This window comes from Poeciliopsis prolifica, unplaced genomic scaffold, assembly GCF_027474105.1.
Source record: "Poeciliopsis prolifica strain line A6 unplaced genomic scaffold, Auburn_PproV2 SCAFFOLD039, whole genome shotgun sequence".
Lineage (NCBI taxonomy): Eukaryota > Metazoa > Chordata > Actinopteri > Cyprinodontiformes > Poeciliidae > Poeciliopsis > Poeciliopsis prolifica.
This window is the reverse complement of record NW_026562414.1, coordinates 1879731-1891485: the sequence shown is the minus strand read 5'-3', so window position 1 is coordinate 1891485 and position 11755 is coordinate 1879731. Positions and strand designations below refer to the sequence as shown.

The 11755-nt window shown below is 39.5% G+C and overlaps 1 protein-coding gene across 2 annotated transcripts in view; it reads right to left on the bottom strand.

The window, feature by feature from the left end:
• Positions 1–1347: 1347 nt before the first annotated feature.
• The window catches only part of tmem121ab (transmembrane protein 121Ab), a 52443-nt gene continuing 42035 nt past the window's right edge, over positions 1348–11755 (bottom strand). The window contains exons 2-3 of one of the 2 annotated variants that reach the window (XR_008607611.1): positions 2750–5093; positions 1348–1780 (exon numbers count right to left, since the gene is read on the bottom strand). Coding sequence is in view for 1 of the 2 variants with exons in the window: in XM_055054140.1 (XP_054910115.1) it covers positions 3292–4236 (945 nt within the window). In the remaining variant the exon portion in view is untranslated. Of the gene's footprint in view, positions 1781–2268; positions 5094–11755 lie in introns of those variants that run through there. The other variant, XM_055054140.1, reaches the window with a different exon arrangement.

Sequence of the window (11755 nt, the reverse complement as noted above, 5' to 3'; positions counted from 1 at the left end):
TTGATATTAAATCGCTCTTTTTAAAAAAAAATGTAGAAAATGTTTTATTCAACGACTGGCTGAGTAAATTAGGGCTGAGGATGCATCTGTGTGCCACTTGTTGCTGCCAGGAAACTGAATGATATTTGATTCTGTGTATTTTTTTCTTTTTCAAAATTAATTATCTTGTGATCTTTTGTAATTACCGCTACCTTATAATGTCAAGCACTTAAATCAGCACTATTTTAAATGCAGAGACTTGTTATTCATTGCCTTGATTCAGCAGCAGAAGGATATACTAATGATGCCTTTATGGTGGATTAAGTGTATCAGACCCATGGAAAAGATGCAGGCACACAACACACCCAGATTAAAAAAAAAAAAAAAAAAATCATGAAATAGCCAGGTTTTCCATCTGCAGAGTAGAATACAGGATGCATCTGTCAGGCTGTCAGATGAAAGGATTCGGGTTTCTTCTACCCGATGATGATGAGAAAAATGAGACAAGCAGCAGCTGAAAAAGCTGCAGATTCATAATATCCTCAGAGTTAGGAAGAGTTTAGGTTTGCTCAGGAGTTGCAGCTACACGACGACAGGTTCCAGGTATACTTCACACCGAGTCGGAAGAAACTTGACAGGCGAATGGCGTTTTGGGAAGAGTTGCAGTGAGACTCATAAAAAATAAAAAACTAACGTCAGGCTGCAGAAGCTCATAGCGCTTGGATCAGTATGATTATGTATGCACACCCTCACAGTATACCTCAAAATGTTTGGATTACTCTCTAAGTTTGGGTGCACAAGATCTGATCACAGGAAGCTGCAATGTCCCACCTGAATGCATATACTGTGACTTGGAAGAGTGTTCATATCTCCTTAAGGTTTTCACATTTTACAATACAAAGTAATGCATAACACTGCAGTTCAAGTTGCACTGTGCAACCGATTGCCTTCTGAAGTCCTGCATTGAGTAAATAGAGTTGATGTTTGTGTAATTTAATCTCACTATCAGTGTGAAGGGAGAGCAGTATTATGAGAAGCAGCTTGGACAGCATGTTTAACTCTGGGAGAGCTGACTGAACAGATACAAGTCATGCACTCCACAAATCTGGCCTTTGTGGAAGAGAGGCAAGAAAAAGCTGTTCAAAAAATCCATGGAAAGTTCAGGTTCATGTCTCCCAGGATCAAATGGGGCCAAAATTAACCTCTATGAGTGGACTTGAAGTCTTTACTGAGAATAAGCAGTAATTAATCAATAAACTTTCAGTTTTTAGATGTGTAAACATTCAGTAGATACACTTAAAAATTGCATCTTTAATTGTAAAAAAAAAAAAAAGCATTAATTTGGATGGCTGCGATACATATCTTTGAACAAAAAACATTTTTTGAATCCTTTTCCTTTCACAAATATGTACTGATTTTGTGTTGGTGTGTCATAACACCCCAATCAAGACTATTGAAGCACAGGTTTGTGTTGTGACAAAATGTGAAATAGTTTTCAAAGCACTCTACTCAAGAATAGTAGAAAATTTGCATTTAGAACAATTGAAGTTATCCAAAAGTATTTTTATGCAAAGGATCGCCAGTTTTTCTCAATTGTATGTCTTTCCTCTGACCCGTGCCGTTAATAGAGGCAGACTCCTTCAGCGTCTGACAGCTTCTCTTGGAGCTGAGATCAACAATTAACTTTTGTTTCTCTTGTTTCTGATGGCTGCAAAGTGGTTTCCCTCGTGTGACTGACCTCTCTGCCTCCTTCTAGGATGTTATTACAAAACTCTGTGAAAATCTGGAGGCAACTCATACCCTGGGGAGCAAAGAAAAAAAAAAGTTAGATTTGGTATGGAGACAGAACAGAGAAGATTACTGTTAACAGAATAACAAAGCAACTGGGAAGGCGATAATGAGAACTGGGACAAAAAAGGGGGACAAAGCGAGGAAAGGTTCATGCATTTTTATCTAATTTTAAACATGAATTTGTTGCCTCCATTCTGAAAATATTAAGCCTTAGGCATAGAGAAATAACCCTGTAGGACAAACCAGGAGAAAGCTGCAATGTCTAACTATTTATGCACTGGGAGGGAGGCTTTTGCACAAAGCAGATGAGCAACCCATCATAGGTTTTATTGCTGTTGGAGAAGTTTCTTGAAAAAAACCCAAAAAAACAATGATTAATTGTAATAGACAATGAGATAGAGAGGAATAAAAATTCTGTCATTATTAATATTATTTTATTTATATTTTTATTAAAACATTATTGGGCTCCAACATGTAAATAATGTACATACTATAATAATAATAATAATAATAATAATAATAATAATAATAATAATAATAATAATAATAATAATGAACTGAAAAACTTCTTCAGTTTCTTTTTCTACATTGTTAAATTTTATTTTGTCTCTTCTTTCTCTGAGTTCTGCTCTGTCAGCCTTCAAACCTTTAAATACCTTTTTTGAGGAATGTACAGTACAGAAAACAACCAAAAGAGAGTAATCTTAACTGCTGTCGTTTTGTTCTCTTTGTGACATCAACATATCTCATATCATCTGCAGATAGTGACACCCAGCAACAGCTTTCCAATTAAAGTTCCAGCGCATTTCCGTCAGATGTGCCTGCACTTTAACACTCGCTCTGCTAAGTACATTTGGTGTTATGTCGCTGAGTGCTGCTGTTTTATCAGACATGTGATGGTAAAGCACCAAAATGGCAGCCTTTACATAGCTCTGTGTTTTTTTTTTTTCTGCTGAAGAAAACACAGAAAGCCGCTGACCTTGCTCGTGCACGCCGCAGAGAGCGCATCATGACAGAATTTTTTGTCAGTTTCTGCTCTTCCTCTCCATCTCTGCTTCACATTGAGTGCTTTGTCCTTTGGTGGAATATAAAGGAAATGCCACAGATGCACTGTCAAAAAAACTGACATAAAAGAAAAAAAAAATACAAGCTACTCACTGAAAGGGAACCAACTGTCCATTTTACAGAACAAAATGCCACAGGGCTGCACAGTTTGGAGATGTCTTCTTAGTAAAGTTAGAACTTTTAAAATATGTTAGACAGTTAAAAACACAACAGCACAATTTAAAAATGTTCTGATTTAGTCTGCACGCTTCACTTAGAGTCAAGTGTAGGTTGACAGATTTTTCTGACAGGCAGGTGTTGCTAAAAATCTCTTTTCTTGATTCACTGCAGTTGAGAAGAGCTTGACAAGGAGCAGAACTTCATCCTGTCATGCAGCTAATTTCTGCATCCCCTTGCTCTCCTTCTCTGCTGAAGCTCTCAGTCTGTTTCTAAGGGGACGAAATCTGGCACTGGCGGTCATGTGTCTATGACATCCTGCGCCGGTGAAGGTTCGTGCGGCAGACTCGTGGCGTTAGGCAGCGTTTGCGTGTGGGTGACGGAGTTCTGCTGCAGCTCCAGAGCCATGGCGTTCTGCGGGTGGGGAAACTCCTTCACCTGTTTGCGGTACTCCAAGAAGGTGGAGGCCTTGGTGGCGATGGCCACCACATTCTTGCCGACAAAGATGGTGGAGACTCGGCTGTCCTGGAACAGCACCATGTTGACGCCACGTATGAGGATGGTGACGACATTTATGGTGACCAGGCTGAGGACCGGGTACAGCATCATCTTCTGAGGCGACATGTGTTCGCCCTGCATGCTGATCTCGCTGAGGGACACACAGGGCAGGATGAGCAGCAGGATGTAGCAGTAGAAGAACATCAGGCCTTCCGCCCAGATGGGCAGACCTGTCCGCTGGGGCTCCCACAGGTTGGCTTGAATGTCGAGCAGGTCAAGCAGGTCCAGAGCAACCCAGAACAACCGACTTCTCATGTCCTCCTTCTTGCGGAAAGTTCTCACGTATTCCATGCTATCCAGAGCGACGAGAACCAAATACAAACCCGGCACACACACAGATAATAGCAACGTCAAAGCTTTCCGTGCCACCGTTTCCAGACTCTTCCTGTCAGCCTTGCAATTCTGGAAGACAAAGTAGAGTTTGATCTCCAGGACAAAGATGTAGAGAAACCACAGGATCATGGCGTATCCTCGTCGGGCCGTGCGCACCTCGGCGCCGACCCACACCGCCACGTAGCGTAGCACAATGAGGAAACAAACGTCCCCGACCAGCACTATGATGCACACGCCGATCTTCCTGGGACCCTGGTTTTGCTCCACCAGGTAGGCGTCCATGAAGGCCATGCTCGTCATGATGACAATGGTGGTTAGGCACACGTGGCGTTTATCTGGGGGCGGCAAAACCATGGTGAGGGCACCAATTGGCTCTCACTCTCAAGCTACAACTTTCCTCTTTTTTTACTTTCAAAAGTAAAAAAGAAATAAAGTAGAAGTTGATGTGCACTGTGGAGACTCCAAACCTTACAGGCTTAGAGGATAAAAGGTATTTAAGATGCTTTGACTGAAGCAAATGTCAAAATAAAGCGGGGCTGTGGATAAAATACCACTTGAAGTGAGTGCCACGGTAGACCATACAGGATGGTTTTTGCAGTTTGGAAGTGGAGCTTTCTGTGGAGATATGCTGACTGCTGAGTCCTCTCAGGCCAAGTGAAAACAGGAGCCTCCTCTTGTCAGTCAGCGCACTTCCATTGATCCAGCCAGGCCTCCCAGCAGCAGCTACACCGAGGGGCTCCACACCCAACTCACCATGACTGATTGTAATCCGCACACAGTCAAATGAGAGATGCTCTCAGAGCTGTCTCGCTCTAATTGACTTGTGATGGGATGTTGGGACACGGTGCCACAGTGTTGGAACGTTTATGGAGGTGTTTATTTTTGGATGAAACGGTGTAGGCAAAGGTGGATATGTGGGCACGGCAGCTCTGCATGTATGAGAAATCCCTCTTCGGATACCCCTGCAGACGGCAGTGCAGTGTATGTATTTCCTCGTGGTTCTGCAGTGTGTAAGGAGGGAAATGGAGGAGACAAGGGAGAGGAGGCTGCAGTGGCCAGAAGCCCCCAGCCGCCATAAATCAAGGAGACAGCAGGTCAACGGCCCGTGAGGCCTTGCGTCTGATGCTGGCTTCCCCGGGGGGAGGCTCTTGCTCTGGGCTGAAGATCCATCCTGCCTCCTTCTTCGTGCCACGTGCCTGCCTCTCCACAGCCTACAGGAGGGAGAAATGAGGAAGGGAGAGGGGGGAGGGAGAAAGAAACCTGTCAGCACTACTGGGCCATATAACACAGTTTCATTGCCAACGGCCCATATATGAGAAGCAAAGTAATGTGTCAGCTCAGCTCAAACGTGGCCTGTTTCACTATTGATGGGACAGAACATATTGCTCACGTAACACTGCTTCAGGATGTCATTACCACTCTATTGTCTGTGATGTGTCATGTGACATCTGGATGCATGGCTTAATAGGCTCCCATGGCAATGGCAATATATTCACTCTAATGCGTTGCCGTTTAATTCCGGCTCTTAAATTAATAGAGGACTTATTAGAAGAACTTACAGGAACCCAATTTTCAAGTCTCATACAGCAGCTAACTACTCAGAACACGTATTTCCCTTTTTTTAATATTACTTGGCAAAAAAATGGGTTTAAATGTCGGCCATGTGTTCATTTCCTGATAATATTTTTAGTTAGTCTTGGGCAGCTTCCAATCTGAATATAGGAGACCATAATTGCAGTATGCTCAGAGACTGCCACATTTGTAGGTACTCATGGCAAAATACATTTGTTTTATCGCAGTACCATGTTCTCACACTGAAAATGGGTGAAAAATAAAACTTCATGGCTATTAAGATCTCATGCTAATGAGTAATTGTTTTTTAACAAAATCTAAACTCAGATTAAATCTAAAACACATTATCCTGCAGTAGATAGAGATTTGTGAACGCTGATGCCTTCATGTTGTTGGTTAAAAAGAAGACATTCAATACTAAATAACGAAAATATGGGTTTAAAACTATGAACAACTATTATTGAACGAGCATTAAATCAAATGTGGGCTTTGTCACACAATAAATGATGAGTTTTAATGAAAAACATAACGTTGAATTGTTAATTATAAACATAAGGAATGTCATGTAGATTTAAATCCATGTAGAAATCATGCTACTTTGAAGAAATTTATATATTTCTAAATAATTTAAAAGGAAATAATGTTTTGAGACCTAAACATTTTTAGCCTTCTCTAATTTCTTTTTTTCCCCCCACTCATTCTCAGACTAAAAAACATCTATTACTTTCCTACCTGGGAAGGTTTTCACACTGAATAAATTCATTCCATCAAAAGCTTTGATTTTTCAAAAATTATTTCAGTGCAAGATTATGCTGCTGCAATCAGCAATGAATTTATATAAGAAACAGCTTTACCAGGTGTGACAGTAAATAGGGCTGGAACTGTTTACATTTTTCATCATTCCAAAAACATATATAAATACATATATATATATATATTCTTTTTTTTTCCAAGATATTTTTATCCTGCTAAATATTTTAGCTGTTATGTTTGTTGGAGCATGTGACAGAATGGATTTGAGACGACTCAAGGGGCCTCTGTCTCTAAAAAAAATAATTAAAAAAAAAAAGCCAACACATGCCAGGTGCTGAATGCCCAGCAGGAACCCACATTGGGCATTGGCCTCATCCATAAATAAAACGGCATGTGTAAACATTAGCATGAACACGGAATGGGGCTGGGTAACAGGAATGTTAACTGTATTAAAAGAGCAGAAACATCTCCTTCTGTTCAAATTTGCTTTACTTTAGCAGAAAGCAGAACTTGTCATTCTGCTCTGTTCTGCCGACTCCTGCTGTCACTGGATCCCTCCGGCTAAACACTTATGAATCACATTAAGGTTTATATCAGCCTAGATGCCATTTAAATCAAGATATAAATGTAACACTCCGAAAAGCCCTGGCAGTAATCCTACAAACTCTGGTTAAATAAAGTCACTTTGAAAACTTCTGTAATGTAGACATCCAAAAGTATTCTTCCACTCCAGAAAAAGAGCAGTTAGGGTAATTTAGTTAATGTAGTGACCCAGATAGAAACATAATTTAATATGCAATATTCTCTTTAACTTAGTGCCTGACAATCCAATTGGATTCCTTCATCCTATTCTAGTGTTTCTCGTTGAACTGTAAGAATAATGAAGCTCTACAAACTTAATAAGCCTGTACCAGAGCCGAGAACATTGTGAGGTTTAAGTTTCAGCAGCCAATTGCTGCAGTGATAGTGACCTGATTTTGATTATTGCAAAACCTGGAATAAACATAAATGCTATGTTCGCTGTAGCATGTCTGTTATCAAAAATGGCTCTTGGAATGCAAATATGACAAAAATTAAGGAAGTGATGATAACCATCCCAGACCGAGACTTACAAGTATCTGAGAAACGACAAATCATTGGACATTAAACATCATTTAAACATTAATCAGGAACAGTAAAAAAAAAAAAAGAATTGTCACTGTTACCAATACATAACTCATAACTAAAAGCTAAAAAACCCTCTTTGTGTAAATATCTCATGTTACAACTTGGACACCTGTGGACTGAATGAACAGTGTTGTTTTAAATATGTACTCAAGCAGAATATTAATGTGTGGAACTAAGTCTGCAAAATTGCTGCGGCTGCAGTTGAGAAGTTTGCCAACCTCCCCCTCTCTGCTTCAGCCACAACTTCTTAAATAAAACCTACTGACAGCAGACAATCCCAGCACACCGTCTGACACTTTCAGCCTAAATCAGTCGCTACAACTGTCAGTACAACATCAGCTCATGCTGTAGTGACACCATCTGACTGGACTGATGGTCAACCTCCAGGCTTCAAATTAAAATTCTATGAACTCTTTACTCACCAATGGATATATATGTTTTTTGTTTTTTTGTGTGCAATTAATTGCCTTATTCATCAGAATAAAGATAACTCAACATCTCTGCATGTTTATTGTTATGGCATCTGTGAAAATGGAAATGAGTCCTTTGTCTCCCCTCTGCTGCTTGCTGACAAACGCATAAAAAAACAGGTCATGGCAGCACATAGAGGCATCCGCTGAGACTGTTACATAGAAACAATAGAAAAACAAAGATATCACAAAAGTTTCAGTTGACTACATTAGCACATAGCCAATAACATGTAAACAAATGCAACTTTTCTTCTATTGGCCAGCTCTGAAAAGAAAACCCAATCCTACAAGACACAAGAACAAGTGATGCATTTTCTACACACACCACACACACGCACATGCACACACATATATTCAGTCAGATGAACATAGCAGATTTGCTACATGCCAGAAAAACAAGTTGTCTTTGAACAAATCTGATGATTTGTTATTAGTTTCCTCTGCCTCCTGATCCTAATCTGCACCATATTGGTAATCACACACCTATTTTCTATCCAGTGATCACTCTTGCTAGTACATATGCTCCCTGGTTTACTTTTTCTGCTTCATTCATCTGTTTTGGGATTTTCTAATGCACTATCCTCCCACACACACCCACGCACGCATACATATATACCTACCTTTGTCTTCTTTTACCCTTGAAATTGTGTTTTAAGTCCTATATTTAGATCTCCTTAATTTGCACTTAATTTCCAGTATTACATCGTCCTACAAGATGTTATCCAGATCATTCATAAAGAACACCAGAAAGTTTTTTTCCCCCTGAAAGGGGTAACAATGAAGTAAAAAAAAAACAACAAAAAAACAACGCAAGCCTGAATCGTTAGCCCCTCAAGTACAAAGCCCTCATGAGTTTCTGAACATTTTAGAACAATTGCTAACCTTTTATCAGCATTGATTAACTTCACTGTGGCTTTAGTTTAGGTCAAATGCAATAACTGCAAGTGTGTGTTGTAAATTGCTCTGCTGCTATGTCCATGTCTGGTATTTGGAGACTTCTACTTCTTTTCCGTACCGAGCTCACCGTGTGAGTGTTTTAAGTATGCGATGAATAAACATGAGTTTGTTTTCAGACCTGCAGCGTCAAATCACTGAAGGAAAATTGGCCTCTTTGAATGTGATTTTTGAGAGGTTATCTTTCATCAGGCAACCCCATCATTTAAAAAGCCCACTGTGTACACTAATAGATCCAGAGAAAATGCATCTTTTGTAGTGCCTTGTGACAATTTTGATTGGTGCCCTTGAGTGCAGAGCAGGAAAATAACTGGGTATCTGAAAAGCATCTTGATTTATGGTCAGGCAGAGAAGGCTCAGCATATGAGTACAGCACCAGAATTAGCCCAAATTGTAATCCAAGTGTGGATTTGATTGTTTAAAACCCATTAGGTGGAGCAGCGCTTAAGTATGAGATTAAATTCACAAGATGGTGATTAATTGACTGATTAGCAGAATGCTGTGGATCATTAACAGGCAATAAAGAGGACAACACCCACTTATGAGAAACATCATATCTGCACCAAAATGCCATTCATTATCAGAAAAGACTTTGGGATTTTTCCTCAAGTGAACAGATTAGAGCCCGAGCTCTAATATGAATATGGTAAATTGAGTGGCTTGAAAAGTCTGGGGAATTATGACTGGAGCATGCTAAACATGGATCCCAGTGTGCCAATGGCATAATTCAGTCTGAGCGATGAAACTGGAAGCAAGAGATTAGATCAGAGATTAGATGATTATTAATATTTTCAGTCTTTGTCTTTATGAAATGACAGCAGGCATTAACAGCATCTTTTAGTGCTCTATGTGCTGCATGTATAATACATAGCTCAAGGCAGAAGATCAGTCATGGATGTTAACAGAATTAGAAGGAAATTTAGGAAGAAATGTCCACAGATATGAGATTGGACAGATGTGACAATCCTCATTTCATATCTTTGCTTGAATTTCTTTTCCTTGTAGGAGCAAAGGGCCTTTGAGGGTAAAACTCTGTGTAAAGCACTCCTCACAGACTTCAATTACAGCGTATTAATTATGGTGAACTATAAATAGTGAGGATGGAGGACTGTGAACTGGTAGGACAACATTCCCTCACAGGGGGAAGCTATTATACTGTCTGTGGTCCAGGTTATTATCTCTGTGGCCAGAGTTTCTTTGTCAGAGGGTTATCTAACAATCTGTGTCTGTAAATGTCCACAAGGCTCCACATGGATCACAGCAAGAACAGACATTTAGCAGCAAACACCATTACAACAAATTTTACTTTAGTCTGTGATTTTCAGTGTTATTCCCTTCCTATTTCAGCATTTTGTTTGGGTAAAACCACAAGTTTTGATGTATTTTGCTAGCATTTCATATGACTGAGTTTTGTTTGATTGCGAAGTGGAAGCAATTGAAAATCTGAACAGTGTAGTATGCATCTGTGAAAAAAAAATCCAGACTTGTCTGATATTCTAAGCTGTATTTCTCTAATTAACCCTCTCTAATTAACCCTTTCAAATTACTTGAAAACAGTCTTTTCAAGTAATTTGAGCCGTCTTCCCTTGACTGTCAGAAGAGATGGACTGTCAAGTCTTGATGGTTTTCGATTGTGATGTACTCTTTCCGTCTTCAAATTTGTTTCAACAGAGGATTGATTAGGTTTTTTTTAAGAACCTAATGCTCCCTAAACTCATCATGTCTGGTGAGATTTTTGGTCTTCATTCTAGTTATTCACCCATGTTATCTGAATTTATGCTTATGTATGTTTTACATAACAAAACATATGGAGAAATCTGCAAGGCTGCAGAAAGTAATATCAAATATCAGTTTGAGTAAAAGAACAAGACATTCACAACATTTGGAAATGTAGTAGTTTGCAGGATTTGTAGACAGCAAATCAAATTAAGGCCTAAAATGTTATCTGAATTGTGCTTTTTCCAGGTTGTTCTTTTGAAGATTATGGATGAGCAATTTTTCTTTATTCATCTTGTTTACTTAATTAACTGTGTGCTGCTAGATTGATGTTTATGTTTTGTGAGACAAAGAGTCAGCAGATCGGTAAGCCTTTCATCCCACTGAGGTTTTGCTTTAATGTGAATATGTTCTGACACTTTGTACACCTTGTGAAGCTTGTGAGATTGTGCTTGTTTAGAGCAGAAAAATCATTTTATTCTGCAGCTGTGGACTGTTTTTTTTTTACCTGTAGGCTTCAAAAGAGAAAGAGATGTTTACGCTTTTGAGTTGCTGTATTGTTTTACAAAACACAAGCAGCATTATAGCCACAATTCTGCTTATTTTTTTCTACCACATTCTTTTGAAATCAAAAGGATGATCTAATGTTTATTTCAATGGCAGCAACATGGCAACGGGATGGCGCAGGTCCCCAGAGTGGGCCGTTTTGTACAATATTTATGTCAGGTTGTCTTCATTAGGCCCAGAATGGGGACCATATGTTGTCTTGGCCGCCGGCCATCTTTGTCATCCTGGCAGGTGTTCTTCACCGTCCTTTGTGTTACTGTACAGTCAGTGCTTGGCTGATTTTGAAAGAGGCGGCAGATTGCTTTAAGCTTCCCCAGTACACATACTACATACAGCTCATCTAAGCAAATGCTCTGAACATAGAAACTTAACTCATGTGCACTTGAATTTGTGAGTGTATGTGGAAGATCCTGGGACAAATAAACCACCTGGTTGCAATAAATTTCCTATATATAAATGTTAGTTGCACTTACAACATCCCCCAGGTGCTGAGTAAATTCTCTAAACATCTTTAAGCCACTGGAATACTATTGTATATTTAATAGATTCAAATCAGGTTTTCTTTGTTGTTCGATTTAAATACTTCAGGGTGTCAAACTGAGGGTAAAGATCTGGAAAGAAAAAAAAAAACTTTAAATGAATTAATTTCATAGTGATGTACTAAACTCAGGCTG